The 13734-nt window shown below is 36.5% G+C and overlaps 1 protein-coding gene across 2 annotated transcripts; it reads left to right on the forward strand.

The window, feature by feature from the left end:
* The first annotated feature begins 221 nt into the window (after nt 1-221).
* Nucleotides 222-13441, forward strand: clcc1 (chloride channel CLIC-like 1). 2 transcript variants are annotated; one of them, XM_030132234.1, is made up of 11 exons: nt 222-610; nt 689-796; nt 974-1084; nt 1170-1391; nt 1998-2138; nt 2237-2336; nt 3334-3431; nt 4094-4240; nt 8638-9255; nt 11288-11338; nt 12054-13441. In XM_030132234.1, exons 1-11 carry the CDS (start codon nt 476-478, stop codon nt 12147-12149), a joined length of 1827 nt encoding a protein of 608 aa, XP_029988094.1. In that variant the 5' UTR covers nt 222-475; the 3' UTR covers nt 12150-13441. The 2 variants fall into 2 exon arrangements, with proteins under 2 accessions (XP_029988094.1, XP_029988095.1); XM_030132235.1 differs by lacking the exon at nt 11288-11338.
* The last annotated feature ends 293 nt before the right edge of the window (nt 13442-13734 follow it).

Here is a 13734-nt window from a genome sequence, read left to right on the forward strand (position 1 = left end):
CTTAAAACTGATAAGAACATACATATAAAACGTTAGTTAAGTAAATAAAAGTTAGTTAAGTAAATAAAAGGGATTCGTGTGCCCTAACGCAGACAAATGTGTAGACATCACAATTTACTTGGATGGTGCATTCCTATGTAAACCCCCCTCCGCCATACGTACATGTAAGACTACATTTCCCACAACCCTTTGGAGCCTACATCTTGCCGTAAATTTGTTCTAACACAAAGCACCCATGTAGAGATGTAAAGTGTGGTTGTTCGTTATCTATCGAATTGAAAGGCGTCTTTGTTGGCTTAGTACTAAAAAGACATCATTCATATTTCGTATGTAAGAGTAGGTTATTTAATCCATAGCCGAAGTATGTGCAAAGCTCATAGCGGTTTAGCAGGTTCTTGTTGTTTCTCTCGCTAGCGTTAGCTGGCACTAGCCTACTAAACCTAGTACATACGTACTTGGAATAAGCTGTGGCAGGATGCACCTCGGTGTCCTGGTACTGTCCTCTCTGTTAATGACTGTTACCGGACAGCAAGTGGATGACGACTGGATAGACCCTTATGATATGCTCAACTATGATACCAATACCAAAACCATGCGGAAGTTTGCAGAGGTTTGCTAACACACACTGAATGCAGAAAAACAAGCTACATTGGTATTTCTGTTTTGACACTTTTGTCTACTTCTCCAGCCAAACAACTATCCCAATGTGCCAACCAAAAGAAGAGAATACACCGGAGACTCCAGCCAAGCGGAGCTGACCACATGTAAGAAACATGCAGAGGAGTTACAGAAACAGGTCAGTATTCAGTTATAGCAGGTAAACACCATAAGAAAGAACATGCTTTAACTAAGCTACCTTACATCACTGAGTCATTTACATATTTGCATTCAAATGAAAAAATCAATTACACTGCAGGCACAAGAGAAGCTCCGCTCAGAGTCCAGGTTCACAGCTGTTGTGCTTTGTGTCTAGAATGAAGAACAACAAAAGACGATTTCTACCATGTCAAAGCAGCCCTCATGCAATCCAGTGTTCAAGAGATTCCTTACCAGACTTCTGAAGGAAATGGAGAGAGTTGGTTTGGTAAGTTGCTCTAACTCATACCGTGGTCCAGTTGAGGCTTCACAGGACATGATTTTGCAATGAAACTATCCTCATATCTTCACAGCCGAGTGACTCTGCTGATGCCCTCTATGATGCTAAAATCAGAGTGTCCAAACAAACCTTGACAGAGCTTCGGACTGTTCTTGAGGGCAAGGAAAGTGGGAGAATAGGGCCTCTGGATAACGCTGTTAGTCAGATACTGATAGATCTGCGGCAACACGACTTTGAGGCCTGGAAGTGGCGTTTTGAAGACACTTTTGGTGTTGAGATTGACACTGTATTAAAGGTAGGATCATTTTGACAAATCTCTAGCTGTTTGGTTCCATTATGCACCTCCTCACCTCATAACCATTACTGTATTGCACTATTGCTGCTACTGTAAATAGATGGACATGTACACTTTATATTCTTATATAATTTATTTTTTGTACAGCTTATGTATTCTTCTATTTATACCTCTTTTTTTTTAAATGCATGGCATTCAACAAGATGAGAGAAGCAGTATGTCAATTCTCTGTGTGCTCTGTGCATCTAGTGAATTGACAATAAAGAATCTTTTGTCTCTTAAGTCTTGTGGTATGTGTAGAGATGGGCAGTGTTGACATTCAGGTCTCATCAGAGATTAGTTTTACCAGAGAGTACTATTGAGTTGAGTGTACACATGGCAACTCTACTGTCTGTCTCAGTGGGATATTAAAGAAATCTGTTTTTTGTTGTAAAGAGGTTTCTTGACAAATTCTTGCATTTGCAAAACAGTAAGTTGCTATGAAATGTACTACAAAGTTTGCTGATGCACCCCTCATATTAAATAAGTTGCTTGGACTAAAAGCTAAGCAGTTTTCCATTCAAAGTAACCAGTCACACCAAACTTTTGTCTGTGTTTCTCTCCCAGATGGGACTGTGTGTCCTGGTCATAGTGGCCATCATCTGCACTCAGCTGTGGTCAACGGTCTCCTGGTTTGTACAGTTCAGTCGGCTGTTTGCAGTGTGTTTCTGCATCAGTATTATCTGGAACTGGCTCTATCTGTACAAGGTAAAGAAGAGCTATTTTTCCTTTCATTCATCATTTCATTCTGCTTCTGTTTAAATACATAAAGGTTGTTTATAATGCGGTTTATTTTTTTAATTCAGATTGCCTTTGCTGAGCACCAGAACAACATAGTGAAAATGGACAGTGTGAATGCAAAGTGCACCGGAGTGAAGAGAATTGACTGGAGTGACAGTTTGAAAGGTATGAGCAGAAACATGGAGGAATTGTAATTTAATTAATTTAGGGTTTTGTGAAAGTCCAAAACAGGGTTTGTATTTCTTACATTATGTGCATTTGCTCCAGTTAGATTTGTGCACTGTACATACTGTATAGATCAACATCCTGCTGTCATCATATATGTATGCTGGATCTTTATATACTTGACATTAACTGACTTATAAATGTTGGCTGCGTCTGGCATTCAAGATGTTAATTCTGCTCATTTGTAACTTTTTCTGTCCATTTTTGTGTTGTCTTTTTTTTTGTTTTTTTTGGTGACAGTAGCCTCACTGTACAGGGTGTCCCAAAAAATGCATACACACTTTCAATAATTGTAAAGTAGGTTTTGATTAAAATTCATTTAATTTTTCAGAATGTAATAGAATTTGCAAACATCATGTTATTGTTTTGTCACTGCCTTTTCTTAAACTGACATCCATTCTGGTCCAGACACTGCTGACAACACAAAGCAATGGAATCGCACAGAGTAAAATTACTCTGAGATTGTCTCTGCACTCCAACCGCGTTTTCATACTTCCAGTAGCATTTTAGAATGAAATTCCTTTCTTCAAAGTTTGGTCTGGCTGCTGCCATTAATTCCAGTGGGTTTAATCTGCAAAGAAAAAACAAACCATTGAGTTATCAGCTGCTAAAGTGTAAATACATTTTTTTGGGACACCCTGTAGTTCCAGACATTGTTCAACCAATTTAAAAAGAGTTTCCACATTGCACATGAACTGAACCATGGTTCATTTTTATCTGGACAGAGACCATCTCCTTTAGTCGGACCAAAGACTAGCTATGTGGTCTGCATGGTGACATTAATTTGGATCAATCAGAATAATGTAATATCGGGAAAATTGTTGAAACTGAAAATTTTGAAAGTCTGAACTAAAGGATGTATGTGTGAAGGTACTGGTAGAAGTTGTACATTTTCCATCTTTCATCCACATCCACACTGACTCTTTTGTTGTGGCAGAGTGGTTCAGAAGCACCTGGACTCTTCAGGATGACCCTTGTAAGCAATACTATGAGGTCCTCATGGTAAACCCTATTCTGCTGGTACCTCCAACCAAGGTCAGTGTGCTGGTGTATACATTTTTGAATGCCTTTTGAGGCTGATATGGAAATAAGTGATTAATTAATATCAGTTGTGTTTGGTTGCTTTAATATTTGCAAGATAGAAAGCTCGAAACCAAGCCATTCACCGAGTCCTTAGAAGAGTAGATATTTACAGACATGAACAAACATAATGTCAATGTATCAAACTATAAATGCATCATGATACACCCTGTAAATACCTTTACGCCTCAGGTGAAAACACTTTCCCACATACCAACATGTTGCAGACCTCCTTAAACTTCCAGAATATGTGTACAGACAGTGTGCACTTCCCTCTTACTAAAGCAACATTAAAACATCCTTTTATCAATTATTGTTGAACTGCTTTAACTGATAATTGTGCTGCCTATACTTTTGTAGGTCAACCAGAGAAACCTATAGCATTGGCTCCAATGTACCATCAATTTAAAAACTTTTATCCTTAAATGTTGAAAATAAGTTTTCTTGGCTAGGCTTTGAATGTGGGGTAGAATACTGACTGATTAGCATTTTCCAGTGATTGAGTAATTCAATATTGAGGAGTTTTCCTCAAGGGGAATTGGTATTTTCTAAAAGCTGTCCATTGAAATGGAGTTGTTAAACATTTTGACAGTCAACATTTGGAATTCTGTGTTCAGGCGATCTCCGTTACTATCACCACATTCATCACGGAGCCACTGAAGCACATTGGCCAAGGGATCAGTGAGTTTCTTCGAGCTCTCCTTAAAGACCTACCAGTTCAGCTGCAGATCCCCGTCCTTCTCACCATTGTGCTCTCCATTCTGGTAAGGACCCTCTGGCATTTTCTCCCACAAATGAATACAATCTCACAGTGCCTACATTTACTCAGTAGATCTGCACAATTATGATTATGAGATGAAGAATGAGGTGGACTTTTCATGCAGGTTAACAGTTTTTGCACTGATTGTATACATTTATTTATGAATTTTAGCTTCATGCTATTTTTTTTTTTTTTACGTTGGGCGTGCACACTGTGTTCTAATATGGGTGTGTTTTTTTTTAAACAAACTGATCTTTGAGGAAGTTGTAGTTTTCAGATTGAAAACTCCCAGCTGTCAGCAACACAGGGCACCAGTGTGTAGAAAGCTACAACCAACCACCACCAAAAACTCGGCCTACTACTCACCAAAAAAGTGTAAAGATTCTTTATATTGACATACATCTGTTGTGGCATCATCATCACGTTTTCTTCCTCAAACATAAACTCTCACTGGTGTCTGATATTCTTCACTTGCTGTGTCAGCTTTTTGCAAGATTTGTTTATGTACAGTTTTTTTGTATAGTTTTTGTTGTTGCTGCACTAAAAATCTGTTGTAAATGGTCAGAACATTCACAGTTTAGTAGAAAAACTACACCTTTTAAAACTTTATTGGTGGTGCAAATGCAGCAATAATGCAACACCACTTTCACACAACAACACATTAAAATAAAGTTTGATCAAAAAATAAAGATAAAACAGGCGTTAGGCAGGTATATTATAGCGGGTGAGCAGATATTACCCATAACAGTTGGTGTTAAGTACTGTGATGGCTGTGGGAATGAAAAATTGCTATATCTGTTGGTTTTGGTTTGTTGTTAAAACAAAAAGCATGCAGCACTGGCAGCAGTGACGTGGCATGTGTAAAAAGGGTTTGAATTGCATATTAACAAACAGTCAATTTACAGTATAATTATTCCTTCTAAGCATCACTCCATCACCAACTTACCAGTGTAGAAAATATCTTTGCATTGCAACACTTTGACATCACTGGCATATTGTGAAAACTGTTGTAAAATATTCAAAACCTCAGATTATTATTGAAATAGAAATCTTCCCAGTAGCTCATTTAACAGTATAAAGGCAATTGAGTGATGTCAAGGGCGTCGTGGATGGACAGCCCACTACTTTTTGATTAATAACTTTTGAACCAGACAAGTTTAAGAAAAATATTACACATAATTGGAAAGGTCTTAATGCCATCTCAAACAGACTCAAAGGGCAAAATTTAGTTTCAAATATTTTTAAATGAAAAATGTCAAAAACTACTGTGTCACGGATGGACAAAAAATTTGTCTATTTTTTGCAAGAATTCCAAAGTTCTCCAAAGTGAAGTTCCTCTGATATTTTCACCTTAAAATGTATTCAGTGTATACCTTGAACCCTCTATTTTACAATCTAATAATGGGTTAGAGGAAAAAAATATTTGATCAAACCTAAATAGCAAGAGCTTTGACAAATGGCAGCGTCATGGATGGACAACAAAAGTAAATATCAAATTAAACATTTTTTTTTTCAATTATCAATATCATATACATTTTTTTTTTTTTTTTTACAATATTTACAACATATAAATAATACTAACATTATATTCAAATGAAATGTATTTTGCATAGATATATGCATTATTAATTTTACAGACTGTGTTTAGAATATGTCATAAATAATTAAATAGTCAAATATCAATGTATTTGGAATAAATTTAGTTTATTTATGAGAGTTTATAAAATGAACCCAGAATGACAGCAGAAAATTTTGTCAGTTTACAAACATTCACTCTCATAAAAGTCCTCAATTTTTTTTTCACAATTTTTTTTCTCATTTCAAAATACATTTTCCTGAAAATATAAGTGATTACCTACCAAAAAATACAAGTTTGGTGTAGATTATTGTAATTAATTTTTTTGACCAGATGTTAACCTTCCCTTTGCCCAATTGCATCTTTTTTCCTGGAAATTTGCATACGATCATATTTTTACATACATATTTTTGTAAGTGCTTTGTTTGTCCTAGGACAAACTACAATTCCTATTTGTCCTAGTAGGATTAGGAATCCTACTGGATTTCAATCTCTACTGTGACACATACATGTGTTTGTAAGTGCAACCAACAAAATGAGAGAAGATAAAAAGGACATTACGCAACAGACAAAATATGATGATGAGTGATCAAGCACAGTGACAAGACCTGATGTTGTCACAATGATTTGTCCATTCATTGTTTAAAAAAAAGAAAAAGGAACAGAGATAGAGACCCAGTGTTCTCATAGGTTTTATTGTTTTGTTTTTCTCAATAGTGCAGGACATTTTTTCTGATGTGAGTAAAAAGCTGTACATCTTGGACATTGACACTGAATTAGAGAAGACCACAGAGTGAAAGTTTCATTCCACATTCAGAGTGCGGTCAAGGAACAGAACCTAAAAATCACTTGGTAAAGTGTATGATTGTTGTTTTAAGTGTTTAGACTGTTTAAAAGCCCTCCTCTTTATCCTATATCACATTTCTTTTTTTTTTTTTTTTTTTTTTTTTATGGGTTGCATTTTTTAATTTTCTTTTTCCAAAAATATCACATCATCACACATCTAATATTAATATTAGAGCACTGGTAAATTACCCACCTGTAACAAGAAGGAGTCTTCTATCAATATAGTGGCTTTTTTCCCACACTCACCCACTTTGAGTACCCATGTATATAATGTATACATGCACCGTAAATATCTACACAGAGGTATGTAATCATAGTATACACACATACTTTCATAAGGCATGGGATCATCGTATTTTTTTTTCATTTTTTTGGTTGATTGTTTATTTCGAATACCAACATTTAAAACCAATACAACAAGAAAATCAATATAAAAAAGAAAACGTATTCGAAAAGGAGTGAAATGAAGTTCAACTTATGTGCTCCCACCCCCTTAAACGATCTTTTTACTGACCATAAATTACCATGTCAGCTCCTATAAGTAAGCATAACAAATTTTATACATATCAAAATGAATTCTGACTGAGCCTGCACAAAACACAAAAATGCTATACATACCAAAAATCAACTCTGTCCATTTCATAACAGTATTACACATCAAATTAAACTCTATTTCATTACTGAATTAGGTAAACTCAGTGTGCATCCTCTTGGTCTTTAGTCTATGAAATCTAAAGTGTCCAGGTATTTGTTCCATTTCAAAAGGTATTTTTCGGTCTTGTCCTGCCTATATCACGTTTCTGATCCATTGTGATATTAGGTTGGTAGTCTATTGTTAACATTACCTCATTAAAAAGACTAAAATTGAAAGCGTTTACAAAATAAAAATGACGTAAAAGAGGAAGCAAGACATAACAATGAAAAAGAGAGTTCAAAAGATGTAAAATGATGGAAATGATGTTCCAGATAATAATGACAGTGACATGTATGATATGGGTGCTTCTATGAAACTGGGTTTATTTTGGTATCTGGTACTTTTCCAGCTTTTTAGACCCAATAATAAAAGGTAAATGTAGACATATTTCCCCCCAGGATGGACCTAATGAGGACCTCAGATAAATGCAAAAAAAAAAAAAATTATACTCTTGCTTTGAGCCATCCCATAATTAATGGATTTTTAATAAAATATTGGGGCCAAAAATAGGATACAATAAGGGCAATAAAAGCTACCTTAGGTGTCGGTGCATTTGATCTGAAAAAATGGCTTAAAATGGTCTTATATACTACTATAAATAAAGACACTTTTAAATTTGAGGATCCTAGTGGTTTTTCTAATCCAGACATGTGGGTTTTTCATGAATTTCAGTCTCATTCCAGGCTTTGTATGGAACCCATCGTGCCCACTTGCATTGCATGCAGAACCTGCCCAGTAAAATGCATATAAATTGCAAATGATTTTGTAACAGTGGTCATTTTTGTGCAACACTCTGCCTTGGATAATTAGTTCAATTCCCAAAATGCACCTGTGAGAGAATAGATATTAAAAAGAAATAGTAGCGTGTAATTTTCGTGTCCTTTTGACCATGTTACATGCAGATTTTTGTATTAAAAATAATGTAAAATAATATAAAAATGTATTTTATCTGAAAAACAGTTTATTTTTTATCTCAGTAAGTATTTATTTTTAAAATAGACCCAAAGTGCTTCCAGACTTGTTTCATAACATTAGTCTACATCTGGTTTGAATTTTAGCCCCAAGTCCGTTTTTTTAGGAAAGGGTTTCATAGAATCACACATATGGAATTAGTGTCATATCATTGTTGCTGTAGCCCAGCCCTATTACAGTATGTATATTAGTATGAAATGGGTATCTCGTGTCTGAGGATAAAGGCTACTGCTGATAAGTCTTCTGCAGGAGACTTTTGCTGTTTCTATTTTTTCTAATAAATGATGTGTACATTTATTTGGATATTTTGCAGGTTGTCATGTATGGAGGTGTGAATGCAGCCTTTCAACATGGAATCACTGCACCTTTTCGCAGACGTAGAAGGGACCCACCCCCTCCAGCACTGGATCAACGGCGGCCTCAACCCAGGAGGATTGAAGGCCGTCGTGACTCAGCAGGGGGCGATGCACCACGAAACGGCCAAAGACATCAAGATGGCGAGGACAGATTTAACAGGGACCAGGTTCGTCAGAGGCGAGCCGTCAGAGGCCGAGAGCAGCCGGGCAGGATGTTTGTGGAGACCCTGCGTAATGCTGATGATCTTTACAGGGATGAGAGGGACGGCGAACATTATGACGAGAGTCCTGAGGCTGAGCACTCGGAGAATCCGTCTGCCTCCGAGTCTGATTCTGAAAACAAGCAGGAAACACCAGAGCAGCCAGAAGGACACGGTGCTGTCAGCGCAGCGACGCAACGCACTGCATCAGATTCGTTGCAGTTAAAAACCAAACCTGTGGAAGGGAACAAAAGCCCTTCAGAAGATGAACTAAGCAGAGAAGGTGCAGCAGCCAGAAGACAGCCAAATAACAGAGGAGCTCCAGTGGCAGCACCAAACCAGCCGTCAGCAATGGAAACAGAGCAGGATGTTCAGGTGAGAACATTTACAGATGAATATGGACAAATGTTGCATATCGTTCGCCTCATAGCATAACTGCCTAACTCATACACAAATGGACAAATGTATTTGGACTGAATACAGGTGTGTCTTTTCTAACAGGGCTCTGGAATACTAAACAATAATGACGAATGTCAGAATGTAGTTTTATATTGGGATAAATATATTGATTATTAACACTTTATTGGGCAAGTGACTATTTTTGGAAATTTCTGCACACGTTACAAGACAGTGACAACATTCAACTATCTCAGGTCCAATGTGGTCTCCAGGGTCTGTAAGGTCCACCTCTGCATGAACAGTGACTGTACCTGCCTTGTTAGGTACCATGAAGTAATGGAACTAATGTAAGGAATGATGTTCAAAGGGATCATGTGGATGTGGACAGGGGTCTGGACCAGCACACATGTTGTTGTAATGCTCTAAAAGTGATGTTCTAATGTTCTAAAATACATGTTCCTTTCACCTTACATGTGTTTTTCTTGGATTTTTTATTTGTACTTCTTGGATTTTTTTTCCGCTTATGAGCAAGGAACCAATTATGATATCGTCACTGACCTTGATATTTTACATGACAATAAAAAATGTTGACAAATTTCACAAAAGTAATAAAGTCTTGTTATGTCCTTCAATAACAAACTAAGGCTGAAATTTTGAATTTAATAGTAGTGATGTCCTGATCTTGATTTTTTTGTTTCCGATCTGATTTTTTTTAGTATTAGTTTTGTCCATACCGATCTGATACCGATCAGATACTGACTTTTTACAATGAAATTTTAATTTAAATTTGGAGTCATTATTTATAGGTTATTATGCTATTATTTTACTTGAGATCATAATTGGGCTGAATGTGGAACCTTTAACAAGTGTGACACCTTTGACTCTAACTTTAGTATAATTTTTGCACTTTGCAGGGTTTTGGTCTGTGGGCCGTATGTTTGCCACTGCCGTAACACGTCTATGGACAGGTCCGTCCAGGTATTATATGGGGATGCATTCTGTGCTGTATATTAGTGATGCGCACATCAGCGGGTTACTCGCGGGGCGGGTTAGATCGGGTCAAATAATTCCACAAAAAGATTGAAAAATTACCTGACTCGCGCATCACTACCGGACCAGCAGTTATATAATTAAAGTGAAACTTATAGATGTTTTACTAATTCCTCTAAGTCTCCCATTGCTGTGCAGCTAATTTTCCTTTTTACCTACCATCAGAAACTTTAATTTGAGGGAGCACGATGTTTGTCCCCCTTCCCCAGAGCCGGGCCCAGATCAGCCCGATCTCGTGACTAAATCCGATCTGATCTTCTAAAAAAATGCCAGCTCGACAGCCGATACCGATCTTTAGATCAGATCGGGACGTCCCTATTTCAAAGTATTTCTGAGTGCCCTGTAAAGGGGTAATATTGACATTTATTTGTCAAATCATCATGAACAGGACATCTTACAACTGTAGACATGTGTCCCAATATTTTTGTCCATATAGTTTATAAACATCAATATTTCCTTAAAGTTTAATGGGAGATTTTGCTTCCTCAGTGAGATGTGAAGTAGATGGTTGCTAGTGTTAGAAAATGATTTAGTCAGAGCACGAAAAATACTGTAGAAATTTAAAATTATAGTCATGGATAAAAAAAAATCTATGTTGAGAGAAATTAAGTAAAAACCATGTCTTTCTTTTTTTTCCCCCTTTCTTTAAGTCAATCCTCATTATCCCATTAGTATCTCTGAGGCATTTTGGAAGGAAAGATAACAATTTAAACCAAACGGCAATGATATTTATCCCAATATAAAACTATACTATGACATTTGTCATTACTGTTTTATGTCGCAGACCCCTGTTAGAAAAGAAACACCTGAATTCAATATGTCCCAATATTTTTGTCAGTTCATGTATGACTTAGGCAATTATGCTGAGGCTAACAGTATGATCTGGATTTGACAAAAATGCTCCTTAATGTGATCTGACTCTAAAAATCTCCTTTTTTCTCATGTCTTAACGCTTCAGCACTGCTCATGCACTAATGGGATGATGAATTTTTACATACGACACAAATTGGTAAATTAATATTTAAATATACTTAAATAACTTTATAAATTTTGTGATGAGTCTTTAGCCATGTGTGTTGATCTGTCGTTGTGTAGCTGTTTATTTTGTTTTAGCTGGTGTGCAAGAATGCTGTGTATGTTATTATTTCTGTAGCACCTTTTGAAGGTTTACTGCAGGGATGCCGGATAGTTATTGTATTTGTATTGTCATTCTGCCCTAAAAAGACACCAAATATATGATAATACAGTCACTTCAGGAGATGTACTAGATGTGATCAGTCTAGGTTATGTCTTTTTAACTCCTAACACAGTCAGGAGAGTAAAATATTACACCTAATATTACACCTATTTTACCCTAAAAACAATAAATTGAAGGGATCCCATCTGGCAAAACTGTAGCAGCAAATCACATCAAACTGCATATATATTATTTAATGCAAATAAATGTCAGTTTACAGATTTAGTCCCATATCATAGGTATATCATTTGTAATGGAAGGTATTGACAGTAGGCATTGTATTGAGGAGATTACTCACCTTTTGTGGTTATGATTTGTTTGTGTTTGCACTACATTACATACATTTATTAACTCACTGTCATATAGTATTCTACTGCATTTTAAAGTTTGGGTTAAAATACTGGGTAATACACACTCCCATGTTAATTTGCGTAAATATGAAGTTTGTTTTTTTATTTATTATACCTGTGCTCTCCCCTCACTTCAGGATCCAGATGGTTCAGCTGAAGACAGGACCTCTGTTATGTCTATTGAAACTGTGGGAGTTCCTGTTCAGGAGACGACTCCAGAAGCAGCACAGTAGCCAGCACTGCGATCATCAGTGTTTGGTACTGGCCTTTGGTTGGACTTAGTAGATGATATGGCCAAAGAAGGTGAATTATCACAGTCAGTATTGACTACATATGCCCAGCTGCTGTCCTCTGAAACGCCGTTCTGATGAATGGGGAAAGGGGTGACAGAAAAAGGCATAGCTCAGTATCTGGGTATTACAGTGTATGTTTCCTACCAGCAGAAAACTGGTCTGTGTAATATGGGGGTAACAGTGTTTATGCTATTTTTAATATGGGCGGTTTTGATTAATAATGGATGTTTATGTAGAGGATTTGTGAAATGCTGGAAACTGAGTGTTGGTTTTCTTAAGCATCAGTACTTAAATTTTTTATTCTTTTGAGAATGAAGCAACAGCTGAAACGAAGATGGAAATGACTAATTAAACTGTAAATGGGAACAGCAGAAATAGATGTTGATCTTCACAGTCAAAGAATGACCAACACTAATAGTTGTCCTGAAAGAGTATTTTTAACAAAAGCACAAGAAAATACAAATCCGACAATGCAATCACGTTAGTTTTGAATCCATAGACAAGCATGTCCTTAATCTGCTGTTCCCATCACCTCCATGATACTTCAGAATTCAGTTGTTTTGTTTTTTTGCCAGTGATGGAAATATTTGTTAACTGTCTCATATCACTGACCACCTTGTTTAATTCTTAACTACAGGTATTCCTCAGGTGTCGATGTAAAAAGTAAAAGGGTTTTCTACCGTGTTGGCTGAAACTGGTGCAACAGGTCTGATGATCACATGTCAGTGTTGACTTTAGTCTGTTTCTGTTTTTCTAAAGTGGCCAAAAAAGTGAACACTGCTGTTGTAAATGGTTTTCTGGATTGTTTTAAACTAGATTTACAGCTTATTATGTGCTATCACGCTTCAGCTGTGACCACTGAAGGTCAATTGTATTTGATATCTGGGATTTAATTTTCACCATATGGTAATAATTAATCTTTATAAATAAATACATTTTGTACTTAAGTTGTTGTTGACCCTGCATGAATACTCACCTTTAAGTGAAGCAGGCTCTGCAATAGGATGTTATTTTGAAGCTCTGTTTCCTGATTTTTGCACTAACCAAAGATCGACAAGGTGCAGTTGTAAACAAACTTTTTTTTAAGATGAGGCAAACAATGGCTGTGGTTACATGGACAAAAATTCTACATTCAGGATGAAATAATTCTTATAAGAAATTCCAACTTGAACTATTTTCATCTATTGTGGAAGTATAACAGGAACAGTTTTAAAGATTTTCATAATGAAGATGAACAAGACGAACCCACAGTGTGTTCTGGAAAAAATGCTTTAGTTTCTTCTTTTTTAGTTCTTTTAAACCGTCTGACCAGTGAAGCCCTCAAAAGTCCTTAAAGCTTTTCATGTCTGATAAGAAACTTGTATCAGCCACAGACCAGTGTAGTGCTTTTTCATATGACTGGACTGTTATTGACATTTGCATCAGAATCTTAGGGTCCGTGTCAACACAGTGACTGATGACAGTAAATAATGCAAAACAGATGACCAGGGGTTCTGTGTCTTAGGTGCTGGGGTTATGTTCATGA

Source organism: Sphaeramia orbicularis, chromosome 4, assembly GCF_902148855.1.
Source record: "Sphaeramia orbicularis chromosome 4, fSphaOr1.1, whole genome shotgun sequence".
Lineage (NCBI taxonomy): Eukaryota > Metazoa > Chordata > Actinopteri > Kurtiformes > Apogonidae > Sphaeramia > Sphaeramia orbicularis.